This window comes from Lepidochelys kempii, chromosome 7 (genome assembly GCF_965140265.1).
Source record: "Lepidochelys kempii isolate rLepKem1 chromosome 7, rLepKem1.hap2, whole genome shotgun sequence".
NCBI lineage: Eukaryota > Metazoa > Chordata > Testudines > Cheloniidae > Lepidochelys > Lepidochelys kempii.
The window spans coordinates 111708973-111735320 of record NC_133262.1 but is presented as its reverse complement, the minus strand read 5'-3'; the positions used below and the strand labels follow the sequence as shown (position 1 = coordinate 111735320).

Below are 26348 nucleotides of genomic sequence, written 5' to 3'. Positions count from 1 at the left end.
ATACACAGTATACTGCAGTCTTTCCAAAAAAAGTATGCTTTATATTACAAATGGTGTGGTACACAGATTCCTGACAATCATGCCCCAGGAGAGCCCCTAAAGTCTATGTAAGCCTGTTACCTGTCCTACTACCTTTAATTGCTTGGTTGGTTGAGGTTATATTTATTGATTGCTCTACTCCACCATACAATTAAATGTCATCATCATCACCATCTTCTATAGTACTTTTCAATTGATGTATTTTAGTATAAAATTACCTGTGGAAATTGCTGGTGGGATCGTAGCAGACCCGATCTCTTAAGTTCTTAAAATCCTGATAGCAATTTTTTGTCATTTCATGGTAACGAACACCGTATCCCAGTTCCGTGACCCTTGCTCTAGGCACAAACCCAGTCCAACCAGGAATTGGTGGCTCTAGTAAACTTCTCTTAGTTATTACAGTACCTGAAAAATGATCAAATAAATGCCACCTCAAAATTACACCTAACTGACCAAGAAAATATCTGCTTATATTATAAAATATCTGCTTATATTTACCATAGAGGATAAAAAGGTTCCTGCCTTATAACAAATATTCTCAGTTAATTGACATGCTTCATAAAATGTTCATTAGTCACTTTGTATCACCAAGAGTGGGTGGGTCTCACCACTTTTGATATGCCCCTTAGTGGTGCCTAGATAACTTTTTCTCTTTTATGGGGCCAGATCCTGAAGTCCTTCCTCATTTTTGAATCAGTCCTTCCTCAGGCTATGAAAGGACTTTAGAATTTGGCCAATGGTCATTAAAGACCTGAGCTTAAGCCAACTGAAGCCAGTAAGAGTCTTTCCATTGAATGTAATGGGGTTTGCAACAATGCCTAAGTAAGGAATAAACTCATTCATATAAATATGTGTTAGTACCCATGGCCTATCAAAATTCCAACACAGGAAATTACATTCTACCTGCTGAAAGATGCCTTGCAGTTTCAACAGGACACAGTTGAACTTTCTATTCTAAACTGCAATGTTGTCTTTTTGTGGATTGCCACGTTCAGACAGAGCTGGCTGCTATTCAGTGGTGTAGGAAGAAAGGCACTAGTTACAGACTTAAGAACTGTCACTCAGGAACATTCTATCTGATGACATTGGAGTTTCTAAGGTAACTGCAGGAGGAAGTTCTGAATATCTTTTACAGCATGGTCCTGGAACACTTTGGATCAGATGAGAAATGCTAGCTTGCCGCAGCTGGTAGTTAGGAATCCATGACAGCCAATTGAGTTTGAGCTCAGCTAGGGTCAAAGCACTTGGAGTCGTGTTTGGGCTTTGGTGTTTGGAGTTCATGGATACTCACAGTCTATGAATCATGAAGAACCACAAAGAGGCTCACTTACCCAGAGTGAGGAGCCCGAGGAAAGATTTGGAAAGAAGCTATTGCTGAAGGGAAAACCAGGATACATGAGACATCCTGAGATCCACATGAGTCACAAGATCAAATGAAAAAGTTTTGCTTTTCCTCAAGACTACTTTAAGAATTCTCTCTCTCACTCAAAGGTGGCAAAATCAAGCCCCAGAACGGCAGGCCAATATTTTCAAATCTGAGTGAATAAAATTAGATACCCAGATAAGATGACAGATTTTCAGGGATGGGATTTGTAGTTTGTAGTTTCTACTGCAGTCAGTCAGGGCAGCAAGTGCTTAGCCCCTCAGAACAGCAGGCTGGTTTTACTCTATATTTAGGCAGCCAGGTCTGAAAACATTGGCTTCAGATTTTTAGATAATAGTACGATTTGAGAGCATGCTATTGCATGAGTCTATTCAGAACCCCATTTATGGAAGGATTTCTGGATAACAATTACAATTGATGCAAGATCCATGTTTAACGTTTCACATCAAGATGAGACTCTACCCTTAAATATAAACACACCTATTTGAGAAAATCTCAAGATTTAGAATAGAAATGAAAGATATAGGGGCCACATTCTGTCACTGAATGCATGTGTGTGTAACTCCCACAGAAATCAGAGCAATGTGCTAGCAACTGAAGGTAAAATTTGGTTCTTACTGTGTCCCTGAAGACTGTAATTATAATTCACATTGTACTAGTAACATTAATTGAATGTTTGGCTGAAATCAAGTTCATTACAACTTCAATACAGTACCTAGCACATAAGGATGGTGTTTATAATTATAGTCATAAAGTGCTTGTAAAACATCTTCATTGGAGCAGATAGATGGAAGTTTGGGTGTAGTGGCTGCTATGTATCTCAGCCCATTCTTTGTGTCTCTGCTTCTCTGAGTAGCATTGTGGAATGAGGTCATACATGCCATTGAATCATCTCCATAACTAGTGCCAATTCTATAGAATCTTTGGGGGACATAGCCTAAAAGAGTAAGCAGAATAAATGTTAAAAGCTCACAAAATCTAATGGAACATATTGCAAGCATTTACAGAAAGAGTGAAATTATCAAACAACCATAGAACATTGTCTGCCATTCTTAGTTCTTCACATTACACACGTACACTGAAATTATATAGATGGTTACAACCACAGTGATCTCCTATGACCTTAGAAACAAGCCACATTTTGACAAGGGCTATGAAAGTACAACCCCCTTATGACATATCAATTCTGCTAACAGCAATTCTCTTTACTGTACCAAAATGTCAGCCTGAAGGGTGGTTTGAAATGCTTCTTTTTTTTTTTATTGTCCTTCTTTTACAAGATGCTTTGAAAATGCAGTTTCAGATCATTCATTTTGGTTGGAAATTGTATTAAAATGAACTCCTGAATTATAAGAAGTAGATGTAGGTCTTTTATATGGGAGACCAACCCCCAACGCAGACTTTCATCATGTAATAACTTATTTTCATTATAAAGAATAGATGCATATAGCACAACTACATATTCCTTTAACATTGAACCGGAATCTATTATGACTATATTAAATGCTAAAGAAATAGAGATAAGAATCTGATTTAAATTGGATGGGGCTGAACGAAAACCCCACTCCCAACTGTCCCTGAATTTTGTCAGTCTGAACTTTGCAACTGACCACTAACTCTGTAAGTTTGGATGAGCCAAAATCCTGGTTCTGAACTATCTCTGAACATTGGGGTGGTTTAGTTCCAGGTCCAAATGTTGTGGATCAGGTCCAGCTCTTAAGTGAACTAATCCAAGAAAGTAAATTCAAATGCAAAGCTACTATTCTGGCCCAAATTCGCCAGATCAGCTGAGCTGTGCATGTTGAAAGTCTAGGGAGGGGGCGATTTTAAGGCATGTTTACATTCCCCCAACTCCAGGGCTGCCAGGTTTTGGCCTGATCCCTATGGTAAAATAGAGCAGAGGATCATGATACGGTAGCTGCTATTGCAGCTCTTTGTCACCAGGGGATTTTCCACGATGTAGGGGAATCCTCCACTGGCCAGTTAAGTTGGGTTTAAAGCTGAGAAAGGAGGTCAGGATGTGGCCCAAACACATTATTTACCTGTGTATCCAGGTATCAGAGGATTGCACACATCCACGGGATTTTGATTTGGTTTCATGCTCTCTCTATACCTGTTTGAAAGAAAATGGACATTTATATGTGAACTTATATCCTAATATCAATTAAGCCAGTTCATGACACATCTGTTATATTCCTAAGAATAAATATTAGGCAATCTTAAAACTCAGCTAATGGGCTGAATTCAGGTTATCTATTACATTGGTGTAACCTCAGAGTAACTTCACTGCAGCCATCTGAACTCAATAATATTACTCCAGTGTAATCAGGAACAGAATATACTATACTTCTCTTTTAATATTCACTTTTTCTACTAAGCAATGCCATGCAATAGAATTTTGAAAAATATACAGCTAAATCACAAGTTTTTTGTGCAATTAAATTAAGATACCTGGAAAGGAACATTAAGGTACCAGGGAAAATACTGGCCAGATATGCATACATTATTTTTACACTACTGAAATACGTACATAGGCCCTCTTATGCCCTAGCCTGCTGTTTGAGGTAACGCCTTAGTTAAATTATATTTAGGCTTTAGATCATGCCTAAGTTAATATTACTTCTGTATTCGCAGTATTTCAAGTATTTCCTACAAGTATAGCTGCAAATATTGCACTGAAGTAACTATCTCTATTTACATAAGGCAAAATCAACAAGGTTTTAAAGGTGATCACTGTGCCTCCACTCGTTTTCTTAATGGAAATCTAGATGACACTGACAACTCCACCATGAGCAAATTCCTGACTATACAATAACCTGAAGAAATTGGACCAAAAAACAGCAATGACATGCCAGAAGAAACAATACACCAGGGAAAAGTCATACCTCTTGGGACAGGTGGAATGATACCTGCAATAAAGGATCTGTACTGGGACTGGTCCTATTTAACATATTTATAAATGATCTGGAAAAGGGGGTAAACAGTGAGGTGGCAAAGTTTGCAGCTGATACTAAATTACTCAAAATAGTTAACTGTGAAGTGTTACAAAGAGATCCCACAAAATGGAGCGACTGGGCAACATAATGACAGATTAAATTCAGTGTTGTAAATTCAAAGTAATGCACATTGGAAAACATAATTTCTACTCTACATATAAAATGATGGGTTCTAAGTTAGCTGTTACCACTCAAGGAAGAGATCTCGGAGTCACCATGGATTGTTCTCTCAAAGCACCTGTTCAACACGTAGCGGCAGTCAAAAAAGATAACAGAACCACAAGGAAAAAGATAGATAATAACACAGACAATATCATGCCACTGTATAAATCCATGGTACGCCCATAGCCTGACTACTGAGTGCACTTCTAATCTCCCCATGTCCAAAAGGCTATATTAGAATTGGAAAAGGTATAGAGAAGGGCAACACAAATGATCAGAGGTATGGAACAGCTTCCATATGAGGGGGGATTAAAAAGATTGGGACTGTTTAGCTTAGAAAAAAGACATTTGAGGGGGGAATAGGATAAAGATCTATAAAATCATGAATGGTGTCGAGAAAGTAAATAAGAAAGTGTTATTTACCCTTCAAATAACACAAGAAACAGAGATCATCCAATTAAATGAATAGGCAGCAGGTTTAAAACAAACACAAAGAAATACTTCGTCACACAATGCACAGTCAACCGGTGGAACTCATTGCCAGGCCAAAAGTAAAACTGGATTAAAAAAAGAATTAGTGAAGTTCATGGAGGACAGATCCATCGATGGCTATTAGCCAAGATGTTCAGCATCACAACCCCATGCTCTGGATGTCTCTAAATCGCTGACTGACAGAATTGACTGACCGGACGACAAGGGATGGATCACTCGATAATTGCCCTGTTCTGTTCATTCCTTCTGAAGCACTGGCCACTGTCAGAAGACAGCATACTGGGCTAGATGGACCAGTGGTCTGACCCAGTATGGCTGTTCTTAAGTTCTAACAGTGTCTCTGTAAAATTAACATTGCAATAACATAAATGAAGGAAAGGACCTGCCCCCTGAGAAGCTAGTAGAAAAAGAGCAACAACCTCAAGGTAAGGAAATTAAAGTGTCAGCTACACATTAGGAATAACTGCTTAGCAGTAAGAGCTGTGGGGTCAGGTATAGACTAGAAAATACCAGCCCTGCAGTTATTCAATAAAGGCCAGTTTCTGACATCCTTGTATATGCTCAATAGTACCTTATGCCACAACGAAGTACGGATGTTGAAGTGAAAAGTCAGGATATAACCCCACCACCAGCAGTGTAGTTCCCGTAAATACCAGTGACAAGTACCTGTGAGGGAACAGTGCTGTCCTGAGCATGGAGCTGTATGAGCACACAATGTATTGTGTAGACATCAGTGCATACACATTATAAAGGTAGACAGGTCTACTTGTGACTGGTGTATATCAGAAGTAACTTTATTAAAGTCACTGGAAATACAATGACAATCACATTTTAAGTAAGATCTTATTTGCTTGTAGTTCTTGTAATCCCAGGGGTACTTTACAGATTGTGCATCCTGGAGCCGCTGCCGATCTGTCCCACTCTGAAGTGCGGCTCTGGTGCGGCACAGCCGCACAACCCAACCCTTGAGGAAGGAAAGGGGAAAGGATCCCAAGGCAGTTTCTGGAAGGGTTGAGGGTTAAATTCTAATATATCAAAATATTGCCCTTGTTCTTTCTATTGGACAGTATATTCTTCATCTCTTCCTGGCCTTAAGTGCGGTATGCTGCTGCTGTGAAACGGTCAACACTGGCTGTAAACAGCGGCTGTGTTCCACCAGAGGCGCCGACTTTCCAAAGTGCTGGTGGGGAGGAGCTGATGGGGGGCTGCCGATGGGTGCTCAGCACCCACCATTGTTTCCGTGTGTAGCTGCTCCAGCCCCAGAGCACCCACGGGGTTGGTGGCTGTGTGTTCCACTGTAGTGACCCCTATACCTAACATGAAACTGAATTAGATGTATTAAATTTCCAGTGGTGTTACAGACGTGTTGGTCCCAGGATATCAGAGAGACAAGATGGGTGAGGTAATATCTTTTATTGGACCAATTTCTCTTGGTGAGAGAGACAAGCTTTTGACCTACACAGAGCTCTTTTTCAGGTCTGGGAAAGTTGGTCAGCATGTCACTACTAAATGCAAAATGGAACAGATTATTTAGCATAAGGATTTAACATGTTGCAAGAACCCATTCAAGGTGAAGTGGGCAGTTAACACCTCTGGGGTGATAGGACAAAGGAGGACAGCTTGTTGTAATGAGTCATATTGTATGAAAATCATTTTGTGCACCTTAGATGAAAAATGTCAAAGTACAAAAACTCATCTGAGCTAAACTACAGGGGTAATTTAGGGAAATAAAAGTTTATAATAATACTTAAGAGAGCCTGTATATGTCATCTAGAAAGCCTGCAGCTTTAGGGCCTGATCCTGCAGACACACATCATCATTATCAGTAAAAAGAAAAGGAGTACTTGTGGCACCTTAGAGACTAACAAATTTATTAGCGCATAAGCTTTCGTGAGCTACAGCGGATGCATCCGATGAAGTGAGCTGTAGTTCACGAAAGCTTATGTTCTAATAAATTTGTTAGTCTCTAACGTGTCACAAATCCTCCTGTTCTTTTTACGGATACAGCCTAACACGGCTGCTAATCTGAAACCTGTCATTATCAGTAGTAACACTGTGGTAATGCCTAGGAGTCTTGGCTAGACATGGGCCCCATCGTGCTAAGCATTGTTACAGTAAATGAGAGTCCTTGCGTCAAGGAGTTATCAATCTGAGATGTATGTGCGGAATTGTTTGCAGGATCCAGGGTCTTAGCCCCGCCTACAACTTTTAATTTAGGATTTTTCTATGTAATTAAAATACCTTGTCTGGGACTTTCATTCACAAGCCTCGAGGGTGCAGGTAAAAATGGCATTATACTCAGGGGGACAAATCGACTCTGAGGAGGTGTTTAAGTATAACACCACCAGGCTTTTAGTTATTTATTTTTAACTACCATTTAGTATGCTGTAGCTAGTAGTCTGTGGAAGTCAACATTAGCTAGTATAGTGCTGATTATGCTGTGGGCATAAAAAAGCTCAGAGAAATTCAGGTGGGCCACACATAACGAGTCACAGCTAAGGAGCCCAATAAAAAGCACCAGCTGGAACTGAACGTTCGCTGCTTGGTGCAACGGCCCATGGGGGAAGCTACCTTCCACTGAAGGCAGAGTGGGGCTTTGTTATTGATTCCCCTGGCAGCCGGCATTCACCCAGCCCTGCACTGGAGGTATCAAGGCTTCCTGCTGCTGCTACAGTCCCTGCAAAGCTCCCAGTGGGAGCAGACTTGGGCCCCGCACTACAGGGGGCGGCTGGCAGGGACAGGCACTGGGCTGGGCATCAGTACTAGAGCCCAGGGCCCCTTACCCAGAGCTCTCCCCAGCTCCAAATGAACCAGGCGCCTCCTGCCGCTGGCTAGGCTCCACAGTTGGATGAGCTCTGCCGAGACAGCTGCCACCTGTAGTCCCTGTGCCCAGCCAGGGCATTGTGAGCTCAGCCAGCCAGGGTGGGATAGCGGGGGCTGGGAGTGCAGCTGTGCTGGGGAGATAACCCAGCAGGGCCTAGCCCCGAGCCCCAGAGAGCGGGGCAGCAGCAGAACTAGGTAGCATTTGTGCCTGGGACTGACAACTGCCACTGTAACCCCAAAGAGCATCCGCTCTCTGCCTGTGACACACCGTCACCCCCTCCTCCACTGCTCAACCGATCGCACAACTTGTGCTACACCCTTAGCCAACAACCAAACTGGGCTGCACGGTCCTCCATCTAACAACAGTCTGCACAGCACACTCCACTTACACACAGCCTGCGCTACACCCCTAATGAACACCCAATCCGGGCTACACACACCGTTGCATCCAACAGCCTCTACTTCACACGCAATTCACACACAGCCTGCGCTATACCCCCTAATGAACACGCAATCCAGTCTGCGCACACACCCGCATCCAGTCTGTACTGCACCCCTCCCCCTCACAATCTGTGCACAGGGCTTAACAAGCACCTAATTTGTGCTACATCCACTTACACCCAACAACACTCTGTACTGTACACCTCACTCAGCCTGTGCTGCACCCTCGAACAAGCACACAACCTGTGCTACACACACCTGCATCCGTTACTACACTCACCAACACACCCAGAGTCTGTGCTTACACACACAAATAATTACACTTTCCTTGGCGGTAACCAGGAAGCAAAATATATCCTTCAACTGTGAGGAGGTCATTTTGATACATCTCCTGTCTGCTGTACGCCTCTTGATGGTTGACCAGATTGCTAGCTTGTGAAATATTATTTTCCAAATGCTGTTTCAAAGTATGACAGAAATGGTCATTATGGGTGAATTTTGTTAACTAATGGATTCTTTTTCAAATATCTTTATTGGATTTTAATACAGCTGGCGATTATCATCTACTTGAAGACAAAACAGAATGAAATGAAAAAAGAAAAGGAGGACTTGTGGCACCTTAGAGACTAACCGATTTATTTGAGCATAAGCTTTCGTGAGCTACAGCTCACTTCATCGGATGCATTCAGTGGAAAATACAGTGAGGACATTTATGTACACACAGAACATGAAACAATGGGTGTTATCATACACACTGTAAGGAGAGTGATCACTTGAGATGGGCTATTACCAGCAGGAGAGCGGTGGGGGGGGGGGAGAAAACCTTTTGTAGTGATAATCAAGGTGGGCCATTGCCAGCAGTTAACAGGAATGTCTGAGGAGCAGTGGGGGTTGCGGGGGGAATAAACATGGGGATATAGTTTTACTTTGTGTAATGACCCATCCACTCCCAGTCTCTATTCAAGCCTAAGTTAATTGTATCCAGTTTGCAAATTAATTCCAATTCAGCAGTCTCTCGTTGGAGTCTGTTTTTGAAGTCTTTTTGTTGTAATATTGTGACCTTTAGGTCTGTAATCGAGTGACCAGAGAGAATGAAATGAGTGATGGTCGCTTTCTGTGTTATCCACTGTTTCAAAGGTACAGTCCCCCAGTATAAACAGAGAAATGAATTATAGCATAAATATTGCACAGACATAGTTCATCTATGTGAAGTGCAGCCTAAAGTGTTGAGAGTCCAATACATTTATTCATTATATCCTATAAAATGATCTGTTTGAGTTTAAAGAGCTCCATAAGCAAGGTTTAGAACAAACGCTTTGAAGTCCTCCGTTCACAAAAGCTTGAATGTCAACATTTCCGTTTTGACCCAGTTAATTTTATAACTAGACCAAGTGCAAACATCTACAATTTCCATGATCTATCTAATCCCAGTAAATTCTTACATGGACTCCATCACCAAAGCAGGTGACAGTGATTCTATAGAATCATTTAACATTAGTAGACACAATGCTCTGGGATTTACCCCTTTTACAACATTTGTGTGTTTTCTAGCTGTGTCAGTGAGGGGCTCTAGAGCCAATACTAAAATAATTGTGGGAAAGGACAACACTGTCATGTTCCTTTGAGGCGGTGAAAAGCTGAAGATGAATTATGTATACTGCTTACTAGTGCTGGTTGGGAATTTTCTATCAGAATGTTTTTTCAATGGAAAATGCAGTTTTCACAACATTTAAATTTCCTGTGAGAAAATTCTGATGTGCCTCAAAATATATTTTCCCCCTCATTTTGATCTGAATCAAAACATTTAATTTTGTGGAACTAAACATTTAATTTTGGGCCAGTTTGACATTAATCTGTGTTTGCCTCACCAGCTGCGCCTCGTGTCCATGCGCACTGACCTCTGTGGACTGAGCTTCTGGGCTGGACTACGTCTCCCAAGAGCTCTTAGGTCAGCTGCATCCCCATCCCCATCCCCCAGCATAAGGAGGAGTAAGTAGGCCTGGGGCAAACTGATGGGGTCAGAAGCAGGAGGAGATATGGTGGAGCCCCCACCGCTGTGGTTGTTCCTCTGTTGGTGTGAGCTCTATAAGGGAGTTTATCCTAACGGCAGTAGTTAGAATAGCTCCCTGCTGCTTTAACTTCCAATGGGGTTGGATGGCCAAAGGTAAGGGAGCTACAAACAGGTACCTGCAGCTGCCATTCTCCACTATGTCCGAGCACAACTCAGCCCTAATAGAGAATCAAAGGCTGTATCTTCTGTTATGGGAGCGCTAACTCATTTTTGTCGCCTTGTATAAATAGCACAATTTCAAACTTGTTTTGAAAATACAGCAAAAAAATTCAGATTGGTACAAAGAAACTTAATATTCAAAATATGTTCTGAGTTAATCAGCCTGAATCAAACCAGCAGACCTGAGCGTTAGAATACTCAGACTCCAAATCAAGAACTGAATCACAATTTTGCAACTGGACCCTATCTTTAGAATAGTCCAAATCAAAACTGTAGCCACCGAATTTGGGTACAAATACAAATAGATACAAAGAGCCACTGAACATGGGGGATATTTATAATCCTGATCTGAATTCTGAGGCTTGAGGCCAACTCAAATTAATATCTTGAGGTTGTGTAATTAATGTACCTTAAAACATAGAAGCTGTGGCAATGTGCTTCTCTAATTGTGCTGCCAACCATTTCCCAGCTCTCTCTCATTGTTCATAATGTCTTTGCAGTATACAAGAGTGCATAATATGCTTTTTGGCATTACAAAGCCATTTATGCCTTAGCTATATCTAACAATATAGAGAGAGTTGGATCAACCAGCAGGAGTCTCCTAATAATCTACAACATATGTAAACTATGCCATCTTTGCTCTGTTGTGCACATTAAAAAATAAGCAAATGCAGGAGAAGTATATTTAAATCTATGCTAAAACCTGCTACTTTCTAAAAACATTTGCAGTACTTTTTATAACAATTTTTCCATTAAAACCAAAGATGAACTGTAATAAAACACTCTATCACACAAAATCCAGAGCTTTATTGTATTTTATTGGACACTTTTGAAGACACAAGAGTACTCAGGTACAATCCTAACAAGTTGTGAACTGCTCCAAAGGTCGGTGAAATTTGAATTTATCTTGCACAGAGAGGTGAACAAGACCACGATGACTGATATTTTATAATATAGTTTAAGAATACTCCAAGCAGGTGAGTACTGTAATGTTATGCCCAACAACTTTTATGCCATTCATCCATTTAAGCCACTTTGTAGTATAAATATGCAGCTTATCTCAGCTATTAAATCTCTGCAATATGTAATTAGGCCTTCTCATAATAACGCATTCAATCTCCTGTATAGAAAAATCGGTGTAAGAATACTGATACATGCTGTCTTTACCATCATTGTACATTCATCAGACTCAACCACAGCAAGCTACTAATTTCCAAACTAGAGCTAAGCAACTTTAGGTCAAACTCTCAAGTTGTCACCCAAGCAGAACTTCCATTGAAGTCACTGGGAGTTTTGCTTAAGGACTGGAGGGTTTGTTCGCTTAAAATAGCACAATGTAGTCTGAAATGCCTATTGATAAGTGTTCTGCGGGGAATTTGCTTCAGAATACACTTGAATGTCTATTCCATAAACAACTCAATTAGAAACTTTTGTCCTATTGAAGTTCATACCAGTTTTACCAGCCTAACAGATGGTTCAATTTATGTTGTTAAAATGGGCTTCCATATGCCACTTATATTTTGAAGTTGTTTAAAAGGGCTACAAACTACAGCATGTAGTTGCAGTGTAAGATTCTAGTTCTAATTCTAAAAGGCTAGACTTTCTATTTTGTGGGGGGAGGGGTTGGGGAGGTCAGGTCAAGGGAATGAATTGGGGACTGAGTGGTCGTTTGCTCAGCAATCCTCAGTTCTGGGAAAATAAGTTTTACAGTGCTCCTATTAGATTGCAGAGGAAGGTGGGGTGCAAACGTGTGGAAACTCTTCTCATTTCACAACAACAAAATCTTTTAAACAACAAAAAGCTTGGATCAAGTTTGAATCTTTTAAAAGGTGAATATAAAATGTGCAGAGAATCACTGTTGTTCAGGAGCTACATTTCTGAGGGGCTGCAGAGCTCCCTTCATTCACTGCTGACATGCTGAAAGCAACACTCACAAATAAAGGGACAAATTAATCCCAGCTGGATCTCCATTCAGTGGATATTGCATCCATGTAACAAGGCATTATTAGCCTTAATTCTGCACTGACTTAAGGCCATGTAAATATTTTAATATCAATGGAGTTCTGCAGGCTACAAGTCTATGCAGAATTGGACCCACATAATTTAACATTGGATGTAAGGATCTTAAACCTGCTTTTCTTTATGCAAGTCATATTTTGGCACTATTAGACAAAGTATTGGGCCAGATCCACAACTCAAGCAGGCTGGCATAGCCTGGATCTGTCATGATACATAGCCTTCCCTAGGTAGGTGGGTAAGTACATGTCATATATCTGAAGTCTCAAGGCATAAGTTCTAAATTTTCACATATTTTACAGGAGAAGTCATTCATTATCATGATGCATTCTTGAAAATGAAATGGTGACCATTTGAAACAAGAAACAAAAACCCCAGCAACTGACTAGCATGTCTGTGTAGTATGCTCAACTGGTCTGACTTGCATTGCAGGAAGACGGTTGTGTTCTCTGACACACCGACACTGTTCTCCCATTATTATAAGATCAGCCTTACACATTCCATATCTTACCATCTTTAAAAGCCTATAATTACAAAAGCTGAGTGAGAATCTGTGTTATTTAAAATTAACAGAGGAATGCAATCAACAGAGGCGAAGAGCATTTTTATACAAGAAAATAGCACTGTAGAAAGAAAGAGTCTGTACAGTATTTAAATATTGTATATACATAAAATTATATTGTTCATAACTCATCTTAAAGGTTCTCTTATTTGTAAACCAGGAAAGGCAACCTAAAGAAATCTTATATTTAACACTTTAAGCAGAGCAAGTAGCAGGAAACAATGCTAGCAAGCAGTTTGTAACTCTATAAGAAATACCTAGCCAGATAATGTTACTAGCATTTTCCAGTCCCTTTTTTATTTAATTCAGTACATTTTTTTCACATTCTACTAGGGAATTCTGCAAGAGAGAGACAAAGAATTCAAGGGCAGAATATAAGGGCCCAATCCTGCACTCTTTTCTTAGGCAAAATCCCAATTAAGCAGTATCCTCAAGTAAGAAGTGCAGAATTGGGGCATAAATTACTAAAGTGATTGATAAAGCTTCCTTTTTCAAAAACCGTCAGTAATGGCTTCTATGGTTTTAACCTATGCTTAACTAAAGGAAAAGGGTTCCGGTAAATAATTAACCTTTCAATGCCTTGAAAGTGTAATACATTGCAGCAGGTGAAGGGGCAGCCTTGTTTAAAATAAAAATGATAAAAGTATTAAAAATATCAGTGTTTTTCAGCTGATGCTACAGGTTTGTCCAAGCCCTCAAGATTAGATGGGGGTCTGGATTTGAATCTGAGCTTCCCAGTTCATGGGGGATGCAGGGTTCCAGAACTGGCTCGTCCGTAGTTTTTTATAAAATGAAAACTGCCCTATCTGGAGCTGCGGTGCTCCAGTTGTGTGAGTGTTGGAAGACATCTTCGTAAAGCGGTACCATTTGGAAAGCATGGTGACACCACACGCAGTAGTGTATTCTGCCTGCATTACAGACAGACCCCTAAGCATGCACTGAACTCTGGTGTCTGGCGGGCGCTCATTGATGACCTGGGGCTTTTGTTCTCTGTCTCCTACATTACTTACTGCCTCTGCAGCACACTTCCAAAATACATTTTGTTCAACTAAAATGTTTACTTTAAAATTTATAACATTATTGATCCAGAAAACTTTCCATTTTTCACTTGTATACGCTTCTGGGGAAGTCCTCAACTGAGCACTCTTCCAAAATGATAAACCAGTGGATTAACTTGTCAAAGAATGCAATAATAGATTTCAGATTAATACTGATAAAAAAAACCCTAAAATGGAAAGTTTCTTTGTTATCAGAGAATTTGCAAATCTAAACCAGGGTAACAGCTGTTCAGTTTTATAGAAATAAGAGCTTTAGAAATAAAGGCAGACATTTTCAAACCTCAGTACTTACTGTTAGGCTCCTAAATCCATACACAGGCACCTAACACAGAAGAGTCCTGATTATTTCAAATTGGTGAATATTGTCCATTCCTAGTGAAGTTAGCGGGAGATGTGGGTGTCAGCATCTTTGAAAATCAGGTCTCTATTCCTTATGTGCCTAAATACAGATTTAGGAGCCCAACTTTAGGCATCCAGATTTGGAAAAATTTGGCCAAAATACCTAAAACAAATGAACACTGCAAAAAGTGATGTGTTCTCATAGTCAGAAGATAGTGCTGATCAAATAACCAATCCCCACAACAATCCTGCAGGTAAATTTTTGCAACCATTTTGGAATCTTCAGCTTAATCTTTAGCACCTGACAAGTTTATACTATTTAATAGAGGTGAGATTTTCAAATGCATCTAAGTGATTTAGGAACATTGACTTTCAATGGGACTTGTGCTCCTAAACCTCTTAGGACTTTTGAAAATCTCACTAGACCATTTAAGAGGCAAATAAACCTTGATATATCTCTACCTATTGGCTGTTCTTATCTAGCCTGCTGAAATTCAAGTGGATTGTGTCATATATGAAAGTCAGAAAATGGAACACTGAAATAATAAGTCTCGCAGATGGACCACGGTAGGAGGGGACTTTTAGTAATTTAAGAAATCAATACCAGCTTTGACACTCTTAGAAGTGGCAACATCAATGGCCATGGCTTTAATCTCAGTGTCCCCAAACTGCATTAGCGTTTTGATCTCCCTTCGAGTTGGCACCAAAGTATCAGTTCCTGTGAGATCCAGACGAAGAGTGCCACACTTTTTCACTCTGGGCTCAGTGATGAAACTGACATTATCTTCCTCTGAGCTGTAGATATTGATCACTATTACTAACTGGGAAGGCTTGGCAGGTGTGTAACTGCGTGACACTGTTTCTCCAAGAGCTACAGATTGGTCGGCTGAGATAAATTTGTCGAAGACGTCAGTGCACCAGCGTGTGCCATCTTTAACCAGCAGCTTCTCCGGCGGGTGCTTTCCTTCCACAAACCGATTCAGGACCCCCACCCCATAGGTCAGAGGGGAACGTCGCACTTTGATGACAGCGGGGTCTAAGCCAAAAAGGACAGCGCCTTTGAGGATAGTGAGGCCCACATCCTGAGGAATGATGATTCGACATTTTGAACCGAAAGCATTCTGGACAGCTTGTTGGAGTAAAGGGGCTTCGGCAAATCCACCCACCAGGAACAGAAACTTGACATTGGTTACTTCTGGCTTTTCAAACAAGTCACCTAAACAGAAAGACAAAGCCTGCTCAGCTAGGAAAACTTCCTAATGGCAAAACCGATTAGACCATGAAATAATCTCGCAAGAGACACGATGGGCGCCCCATCACAAATATCCACACATAGGACCAGAAAGAAGGCATGTGTCTGGAATGGCTCCATAAACTCTGTGACACCTCCAAAGTGTCTTTTGTTCTGAAAGATTCTATTGTTTCGGGAGAGAAATGTCCTGTATTTAACATGGAGGATGTGCCTGAGGGGGCCCTCAAAACAGAAGAAAATTTTGAAGTAGTAGAGTCCAGATACACATTTTAAAACTTATTTTTCTCTTAAGCCATATTTTTATTTTTATTTTTTCTGCTAGATGAAAGCGGGCACATTTCTGTGCAAACCAATCCAACAGCCAGTCTGGGGGCAGAGAGGGAAGCCTGCTAGATGAAATATCCCCCATGAGCTCCTGACATCCAAGACAGCAGCCAGGTATTCCCAGGCAAAACTGACTAATGCTCCCTTGATTACATTACATATAATCACCCAATTTTAAAATATATTAATAATTCTGATTCCACCTTCTCAACTGAAATGTATTCCACCTGCAAAATAATACCTCCTTAAATCCTTCTTACATATGTTCCCTCTTTACTTAAACCCATGTTCTCTAGTTCTAGTCTATCCAAAAAACTCATATCTATTAAGTTTAATGTTACATTTACCTGTACCTAGTTTAAATGCTTCAATCATACTGTCTCAATTATCTGTCAAAACAAAATAATCCTAGTTCTCTCATTTTCTATTCATATATAAGCTATTTTGCTGCATTTATATTAGTTGCCTTATTATGCCGTGCTCTAATATAATTATGATTTTTTTCATATAGGATGCCCAAAATTGGACACTATATTCCAAATATTCTAATATATAATAGAAAGAAAGAAAGAAAGAAAGAAAGAAAGAAAGAAAGAAAGAAAGAAAGGATATTGACTATTAATTAGGTTTCAATCTTCTAATGATTTATATTCCTGAAAGCTCAAGAGGAAATAAAATGTATGCAGCTTTAGTACTGATTGCCTGGTCAACAGCTACAGAATAGCTAGAAATATCTATTAAGATACTAGCTGACTTGGAGCAACCCTGATAGTAATTTTTGGGGTAATTTGGGGGACTTAAATTCCTCACCCCCAATTTGTGGGGTCAAATTACCCCACTGAATGTAATTCCCAGTTTGGGGGCTGTGATAGATGAGTATTTGGATAAATCAAACTTCAATTTACGTCCAGTCACAGACTCATGACACCTTGATACATACTAAGATGTTGAATGATCTGGTCAATTGTAGGTTTGAAAAGGGCATTCATTGCATCTGGACTCATCCTTAGCATTCCTTGGGAGGACCACTTGACAAAATCCACGCTGCAACAAAAGAGCAAAGGAGGCTGTTAAAATGAGTTCTAATGTTGAGAGTAAGACAGTACTTGAGCAGTAGTACATGGCTGACAAGAAATTCACAGATTTACAGCCTCTACATTAAGTACGTCACTTGAGGTACGTCAAATGGCCAGCTATATCCCACAGCTGTGTCCCACTGGCTCCTGCAACCCACTGTATGAAGGGCATGCTGGGCCCAGAGTGTGTAAAGGGTGAAACTCTCTATGGAACTGCTACAGTTGGTGTGGGCTGCTTTAAATTACACCAGATGCTCTTGTGGTTTCTGGTCAGCCCAGAATCAGATAAATGGGAAGGTGACTCTTAGCCGCACTGAATATGGCCAGAAATACAGGAGACTGTCTCAGTGTGGAACCTTAGGAAATGGTGCCATATAAGTGAAGATGGTCTAATGGAACTTGCAGAAAGACGTCTACAGCAGGATGCAAGTGTTTCGGAAAAAACTCTTAAGAAAAGCTAGAATATAACTTTATTTTCTGGTAACTGTATCTGAGGCAGTATGATTTTCCCATCATTAGATTACATTTTCTCACTACAATCTATTATGCTACTTGTAATTAGGATATTTTAATTATTATTCTTTCCAGCAGTGAGTAGTTAATTATGAATCTATCCAGGTTCAGTTGCCTACTTACTTGCTTTTCCTTAAAGCATGTTCCACGCTGTGACCTCGAAACTTCTTATAATAGTCAATGAAGGAGAAAGGCAGAGTGATATTCAGTGGATTGGTTCTGTCTGGGGCTGCTGCCCTTTTACGGGACTCAAACGCTATCATCAGATCCACCCAAGCAGCAGGACGCTTGATTTTAAATTGTTCAATAAAATCCTCTCCAAATATTTTACACAGGAGTTTTTCAAACTCGTAGTCCACGCCTACAGAACCATATGGCCCACCTGTGTTAGAAACAAAACATATCTTTAACATATTGTGTCGCTAATTAGAATTTGAGCCCATCATATACAAATCCAGATCATACTGACATAGCTAAGCAGATGATAAAATGCAATGATCCAGAGCATGATAAGTGTATTTTCACTGTCAGGGAAACACTCTCTTGTATATGAGGAGATCAAGATGGAGCTTGTATTCATGAATAAGTTGCCCTGCTGCACAGAGAAAGACATATGCTGGGTTCCTCTTTGGTGACACTGGAGTCACCAAGGCTGAGAGTTCAGGACTCATACAGAAGAGGACCAACCCAGGATTGTTGGTCCCAGGTGCTATGACAACTAAGGGATTGTCTCAGGTAGCTAATGGCAAAGCTCAACTGGATCTGGAGTTGGGGATGGGAATGTAACTTGGGGAGTTGAATTTTACTTCCTGGCCATGGACCAATCACCATGTCATTTGATTTGAGATAGGGGCACACCTTTCTCATCAGGGTGATGGACCCATCTCAGTGCTCTACCTCTCGAACTTAATGGTGCATGTGTGATTCTACATGAATCTGCGGGAGAATACTGTTATTCTAACAAATCACTCGGTTAATAGCCTGGTGGGACTTTACAACAATCTTTTGTTCTGACTATCAGCCAGCCATATAGTGACCCCCTAAATGCCCAGGCAGGTCACCACAGTTTAGAGATGACCTATGAGAGATTAAATGAGAGGAGAGATGGCTAGCGTGTGAGTGATGGAAGTCAGACCAATGCTGGCGATGTTTTACTTTTCTCATAGTAAACATATACACAATATTATTTAACACTATCTACTGACTAGCAGTTCAGAAATCACATGAAATTAGCAAGACCTTTTGAATTACAACATCCTTACTGGTAGTAAGGGTGTAAGATCAAACTCCAAGTACTATACATTATTCACTACTCATTTCGCTTGTAATTTTACCAGTTGCCTTGTACAGTTCCTTCAGGTGTCCTTCAGGTAGCCTGATCTGATGGACAGTGAGATCCACTGTGCCTCCTCCACTGTCAACAACTATGTACCGGTCACCTATGAAGCAACAGGAACAAGCATACATCATTTTCATCGGCATCAACACAACAGTCTACTAATACTTAAGCAATACTAAATACTAATACTGCGGGCATCCCGAGCAGAAAGCCATGAACATGTGTACTGGGAACATCTGGCTTGAAAATTAGCAGTTCCTAATGGAATAATTTGCAGTGATTTATAATGGAAGTGAAACTTGTGTGCTACAGATTTAAGCACCCATGTGGGGAGAATGTATCTTTGTGATAAGTGGAATTGTGCGTGCCATCGCGTGAACAGTTCTGCAGAAATGTTACAGTACCAACTTACTTACGAGGTGTATTCTGAGGACATTATGCCCTGGCTTGTGTTTTAAAATCTGGGTTCATCCTTTTTACAACCCATCAACTTAATAATATGTGCTTCTCTAGAGCATGCAAAATTCTCGCTCAGCCTTGTAGACTAAGAGCAGAGCATGCTTTGTAATTTAAAGGAAAATACAGTCATTTTGAGAATACCAAAAGCACATAACAAATTTATGGGAAAGGTTTCTGGGTTTTTTGCCAGCAATATAAAACCAGCAAGAGCAAAGATAAGTCACAAAAGGACGCTACCTTCTTCCAACTCGGACCAGATCTCTCCTATGACATTTTCCACCAAAAAGGTGCGGCTCTGCCGATTACGACGGATGTGTTCTTTAGCTAATCATTGACAGAGAGAAAATTACTAAGCATTAGAAAGCAGGAACAAGCTGATGACATACAGTGCAGGAAGCAAGCACAAGCAGAATGAGAGCTTTCTATGTATCATTCAATAAGGTTCTAACAAAACAGATGAACAAAAATTGCTGTACTAGAATTAGGAATTTACAAACTGAGTTCTGGAAAGAAAAATATCAGATATTCTATTCTTTACTTAGAATAATTGGATTTCAAATATTCCTCTAAGAATAATAGAAAGCTTTCTTTGTAATACATATTTATTATATTTTTAATTAACAAAATGAAATATTTACATACAGACACATTTTTTGGTTCTAGAAATGCCAAGATGCACTTTTGCCAGTAGGTGGCATACTTGAAGCATAATAAAATAATCAAGACTTGACTTTAAAACTGTCTAGGAATTGAAGGGACACTTTGGCCAAGATTTTCAAAAGTCATTACTGATTTTGGGTGCCCCCATTTTTGGTTGCTTAAGATGAGATGCCTCAAGGGAGCCCAGTTTTTGGAGGGTAGGTGCTCAGTCCCTTCTAAAAATTAGGACCCTTCAAAATATCTCCATTTGAGCACCCATAATCATTAGTTATTTCTGAAAATCTTGGCCTTTGTCAGGTTTGTGCTATGGACCTGGGTTGTAGGAGTAAATCCTGCTCATTTTACTCAGCCATACCTCCCACTGGATTCCAGTTAGAGTTTTGCTTGATGGAGGACCTGTAGGATTTGGCCCATTACATATCTGCATATACCAGCATAGGTCAATTTAAATACATATGATTTAAAAATGAAGTCTAGTCCAGTAACACATAGTTATAGCAATAATGCATTTTATGAACATTAATCTCCACAAAGACATTTAAAATATGTAATGTGATTTGCTAAGTGTCTCACTAAAGTATTTCTAAACCTAGCTTGTGCAACTAAATGACTACTAAATCATTTCCAATGTAACTTTCACTCATCTATATGATACTACAGAAAAATGCAGACACATTCTATGGTATAGCAAAATATTATTTCATCTAAAAAAATTCTATCTAATATTAGAAAAAAAGGTACATTTATTGTATATAAGAAGACATTTATATTTTGCTAGCTAATGATAATACACTTCACATTTCTATAGTGTCTTCCATTTGAGGATATCAAGAGGATATCAAAAGCCAAAGAATAAAACTTCAGTTCTCCTGTGATGCAAGCAAATAATATTATCCTCATTTTACAAGTTGAGAAGCAGACACAGAAAGGTTAAGTGACACCGGAGTCAATAACAGAACAAGGGATCGAATCCAAGGAAGGGCCTGATCCAATACCCACTGAAGTCAATGGGAGCCTTTCCACTGATTTTAAAAGGCATTGGATCAGACCTGAGATACATTCCTTTAACCATTAGATTATGCTTCCTCTCCTAATGCAAATTTATCCTCAGTATTCTGAAGACTACAACCTTTGTTTTGACTACACAGAACTAAAATAGTCCTTGAAATGCTTCTTTCTGTTTATGTTTAAAGGATTTTCCTTCTTGACCTCTTCTCAGCTTTGCTTGGGTACCTGCCATGCTTTTATTGAATTTTAGATAAAATCCCAAATTAATTCGTTCAACGCCTTGTTTCTATTAATTCTAACTGAATTAAATCCTTTTAGTCTATACCAGCTTTTACCTTATTAAGTAAAGAAAGATAACTGTAAAAAGACTTTTGACAGAATCCCATGACTTTGTGAACAGATTTTGCCCAACAGCCCAGCCCTGTAGCTCCCTTTAACCAAACAACAAAATGTTTTCATTTGCATAGGGATAGATGCCCTGGCGGCCCAAGTAAGGGGTCACGGAAGGTCCTGAGCATGTGGCTCAGCTACACAGAGGATGGGGCAGAATGTGTGAACCCACACACAGGTTTGCACCCTATGTTCTGTAAGAACTGTGCTCTGCAGGGGCTACACCATTCTGAATAAGGATGGCAGCCAGAGGACAGGTGCAGAGGCAAGACCAATGCATTGACAAATACATGGTTGCACCAGCCAAAAATTGCTTGCTTAGGGGTGCACAGTTTCTCAGGCTCCAGCTGTGAAGAAGTTCTGTGATCTAGGCACAGGAGGGATGCTTCTGTCCTCCTGCCCATTAAGAGACACCCCTGAGCAAAGCCTCTTTATAGCTTTGTGCTACGGTGAAAATTTTACCTGGGGTACTATTGAATAAACCTGCATCAGGGTCTTTGTGGCACGGTCAGGGCTCAAATTGTGGTGGCTAAATATTATTTCACCTAGAGAAATAAGACATGCTATTTTATTAAAAGGACTCAATCAGTTTAATTAATTATGAAATTTCTGGGGGCAAACTGGGTCATCACATCCTGTCAACTAAAAAAAAATGGCTTCCATTAAGGACAGGGAGAAATAAAATGTTTTGAATGGGTTTATTAGCAGAATCTTCCATTTGTTTTTGCTGTTTTGAGCTGGAAAACATGCAAAATATAAGATCTTTTGCCAAATTCTCTGCGGGGGTAAACTGGCACAACTCCACAACTGTCAATGGAGTGCACCAATTTACACTAGCAGATAATTTGGATCTTTACATTACCATCAAAACTTGTCCCATCTTTACTGCCTAACTTCAGACTCAATCAGAATGACAGTTTTCAAAAACTTCTGCAGTGAAAGATGATCCATCTGCAAACCAGTTAAATTACACTCCATAGTCTGCCTCTCAGTGTAAACGAGTCTGCATCAAACCTACCATGGGAGCTAGTAAAAACTCAACATTCACAGTAACAATAGATAACACACCATGATATCTGAAGCACAATACTTAGTTTCTGTTCGAAGTTCAGAGAACATGCTATGCCGTATCACGTAGCACAGTTTTGCTAACTACTGGTGAATGCTGACTATTTCATGGTGACCAATGTAATTGTGAACCAAAAATCACCAAGTGCCCAACTTTTGACAAAAATTCCAGAAACATTAAAGGTCTGATGGCAAATTCAAGTGTAATCCCTTGTTAAATTAATATAGCTAGTTTAACACATCATGGTTGGCTCACAAAAATAAAGTTAAATCTGCACTAGGAAACAATTAGCTATTACATTAAAACAGTAAGGTCCCAATCCTGCAAACACTATGCCTTTGCTTAACTTCAAACCTGTGAGTAGTCCCTCATGTCCCAATAAAGTCAATCATGCTACCTGCATGCTTAAAGTTAAGCACTGAGCACAAGCGTTTGCAGGATCAGTGCCCAAAATAGTCAAATTAAAGTAAATAGAGAAGTTTTTCTATACTAGCCTGAAATGTTCCACTAACACAAAGAGGCAATGATAATCTACAGGAAATGGTAAGAAAACTGCCCTAATGACCAAATCTAAAGTAGCCGAAAGGTACTAGATCTCAAGTCAGTTAGTAGAAGAGGTACCCTGTGTAAATCCAGCTCCTACGGTGTCACTACCATTATAACCATTGACAGGTGCTTTGCTGCTCAGGTCTATCATCTGGTGAAGGCGGAGCTTTCTGCAGTAGATGGAAGCAGCCTCAGGTTCCAGGGCAATTATCAGCTGCTCGGGGTTTTCAGGAGTTGCCATTCCTGCCTGTGAAACAGAATCATGCAGAGAAGTGGGGTAGGAAAAAATGTAACCAGATAGTCTTCATCTCAGACTGGTTTGGTAGGTGAACAATGAACATTTAAACCAGCTCTGCATTTTTTTCTAAGTTAAATGCCACTAAAAAGCTGCTGAGCCATTGGCTAAGGATCTTGGCCTGCAAAAAATTATGTCTTCAGTTTTCACAAGTTTGCAGGTTGTAACTGGGGAAGATGCATGCACTTACCATGCTTAGTATCTAGTTAATGAGGTGAGCGCGTACAATAGGCAGAGAAAGAGAGCTAGAGAAGACAGTTGAAATCCAGGGTAAACTGTCTACAATCTCCACTCCTCTTAACCCAGCTAAATCTAAACTTCTCAAGAGTCCCAACCTTCTGTCAAGAAACGGAGAAATACCTTTGCCCACCTTTCACTGTAACAATAAGATGAACGCATCACTCTTATTTTATATCCTATCACTACACAGAGCAAGTGGATAACACAATGGCTATTGTATCAGTCCAGCAAATTTTGTTCACATGTGTGGTGGGGCTGAAGAAATTTCCTCAGTAGCTCTTGCAGAAAGCCAGCAAGAGGAGTCCCCTGAAGTCACTGATCTGTATAATGCCCTTTGCCAGATATCCATCTTTTCACTTAGAGTTGAGTTTTTCTAATACCATCACCTTTACACACACCTATATTCTGCAATAGTTTTAAGATGCAGACTAAGTATTGCCAACCCATGCATTCAAAATCATATGTCAGACCCGCAAAACATCATGAGACTGGCTTAAAAATCAAGAAAATTTTAAAACCAACATATTTACAGTTCTTTTTATTTGCTTTCTGGTTTGTGAGCCTTTAGGGGTCATGTTTACAAGGTTTTCTCTACAACTATAAGGGCTACAAACTTACTTCTGCCCCTCCCCATGAAACCTAAGATTCTCATGTAATCACATGACTCCAAGAGTTGGGGCTTTAAGAAAAATTCCAAATATCACAAAAGGTGGCAAGTGTGCTTTTGTCTTACTTTTCTTTTCTCCTACAAGCTCTGGTGTTTCCCCTGAGCTTCTGACTTTCTCTTATGACAGGCAACATTGACATTTCCAAGCTCCTACAGTTCCAACTCAAGTTGAGGTTTTCCTGCTAATGTTGTTTATTGATAAACTGTGTTCCTTAATGCTAAAGCATGTTGGTAAAGAGGAGAATGGTTTTTTGATTTATTTGTTTTCATTGTCAGTCTCCCAGGCAACTTTTGGGTGCTTTGATTCATGCACAGACACTGTCACTGCATGAGAGCTTTCCAAAAAAAAAGAAAAAAAGAAAAAGGCACAACAATTACCTAAGATGTGAACAAGCCTTTAAAATACAAAACAAACAAACAAAAGTGGATCAGATGGAAAAACAGCTGACCTGCATTGGAACCCCAAATAGTTCACATAGTTACACTTTGCACTATAGTAATAAGACAACTGCTGGTTGTACATGCTGGGAAATAACTTGTTTGTATGAGAAGGTATAAGTGAAAGTAAAGCTTGTTCATAAGCCAATGCTCAGGCCAGACTGCTCAGCACAACAAAAGTGATTGTTTCACCATTTGTCTTCTCATCACCTTGTTCTTTTCCTCTCACTTGTAACAACCATAAGAGGCCTGTACTTCCAACAAAAGCATCACTCTCCCCACCACTACTGGGAAGGGTGAAATGGAGAAATTGTATGGTAAGTAAATTCCCACTCCATGGCATGGGAGTAAATTTACAAAGGTTGTTCATTGGTTTGAAAGCACATGAACCATAAAAGCTTTGCGGACTGTGCTCAGTTCACCACGGGCCAGGTTTGGATACCTTTACTCACGCTGGGCAGCATTTTACGCCACGAGTAGTCTCACTGAACTCAGTGGGGCTATTTATAGAGTAAAGTACTGTCCAACATGAGAATGGGTGTCAAATCTGGACATCTATCTCACATTACATATTAAAAAAACTACATTAAAAGAAAGGAAATGATAAGCGTATAGTTGCCTACACAACCTCTCTGTTACACCCTTTTCTGTCCAACCTATGCACTGGAGTAGGCAAAGTTCCTGTGGAAAAAAGGTATGTGAAAAAATTTTAAGTGATAATATAATTAAAATCTATATCATAATGCAGACGCACAAATGGTCAGAATTAAGGTGGCATGTTCAACTGTCAATTAGGCATTTCCTAACATTTGAATGTGACTTTGCAACCAAAATAAATTTATTTTTATGTAGCTTTTTGTAGGCAAATTCTTAGGTTTATTTTTTTCTAAAAGAAAAAGGTAAAAACAAATTCTGTTATATGGAACTATAATAACCTCCTCCCCATGCCATGCATCACCAGCAAGATTTGAACCTGAACTTTCAGCATTGCAGCATAGACTTCTACTATTTGAGCTATAGGACTAACTACATTAGCAAGCAGCAGTAGTCTGTTATCTCCTGGGGGATGGGGATGGGTGGGCTGTTGATGCCATGTGTTGGATCCAGTGGGTAGTCAGGGAGAAGCCTGACCTGGGGCTTTCTCTCTCTCCGGCCCCCGTCAGCTGGAAGAGCGGCTCCTGCCCTTCGAGGGGAGACAGGATTCCGAGGTCACATACTGTGTCCCAGGGATGTGGCTGGTGACAATTCCAGATGGGTCTAGCTCTTTCCGCCACTCCTCCTGCTCCAGGAACTCCTAAGCATTCCCAGTACAATGTGTGTTGCAGCTGCTGCAGTGGCAGGGCCAGTGGCATGAGACCCGCTCTTTAGAATGCTTTGTGTCCAGCCATTTTGACATACTCAGAACGTTATCCTGGGGAACACATGCGGGAGAAGGTACATGGAAATTTTAAGTTGATAACTCAACTAAACCTAAATGGAATTTTGTGAGGCAAAGAAAAGGCATTTTTCTAACTCCAGGACTTTCTCCCT

The 26348-nt window shown here is 40.1% G+C and overlaps 1 protein-coding gene across 1 annotated transcript in view; it reads right to left on the bottom strand.

Moving 5' to 3' along the window:
* Window positions 1–11364: 11364 nt before the first annotated feature.
* Window positions 11365–26348, bottom strand: part of HSPA12A (heat shock protein family A (Hsp70) member 12A) — an 86369-nt gene continuing 71385 nt past the window's right edge. Inside the window, exons 7-12 of the mRNA XM_073354259.1 lie at window positions 23254–23425; window positions 19743–19829; window positions 19042–19146; window positions 17831–18089; window positions 17059–17162; window positions 11365–15758 (exon numbers count right to left, since the gene is read on the bottom strand). Coding sequence (XP_073210360.1) covers window positions 15124–15758; window positions 17059–17162; window positions 17831–18089; window positions 19042–19146; window positions 19743–19829; window positions 23254–23425 — 1362 coding nt within the window. The 3' untranslated portion in view covers window positions 11365–15123. The remainder of the gene's footprint in view (window positions 15759–17058; window positions 17163–17830; window positions 18090–19041; window positions 19147–19742; window positions 19830–23253; window positions 23426–26348) is intronic.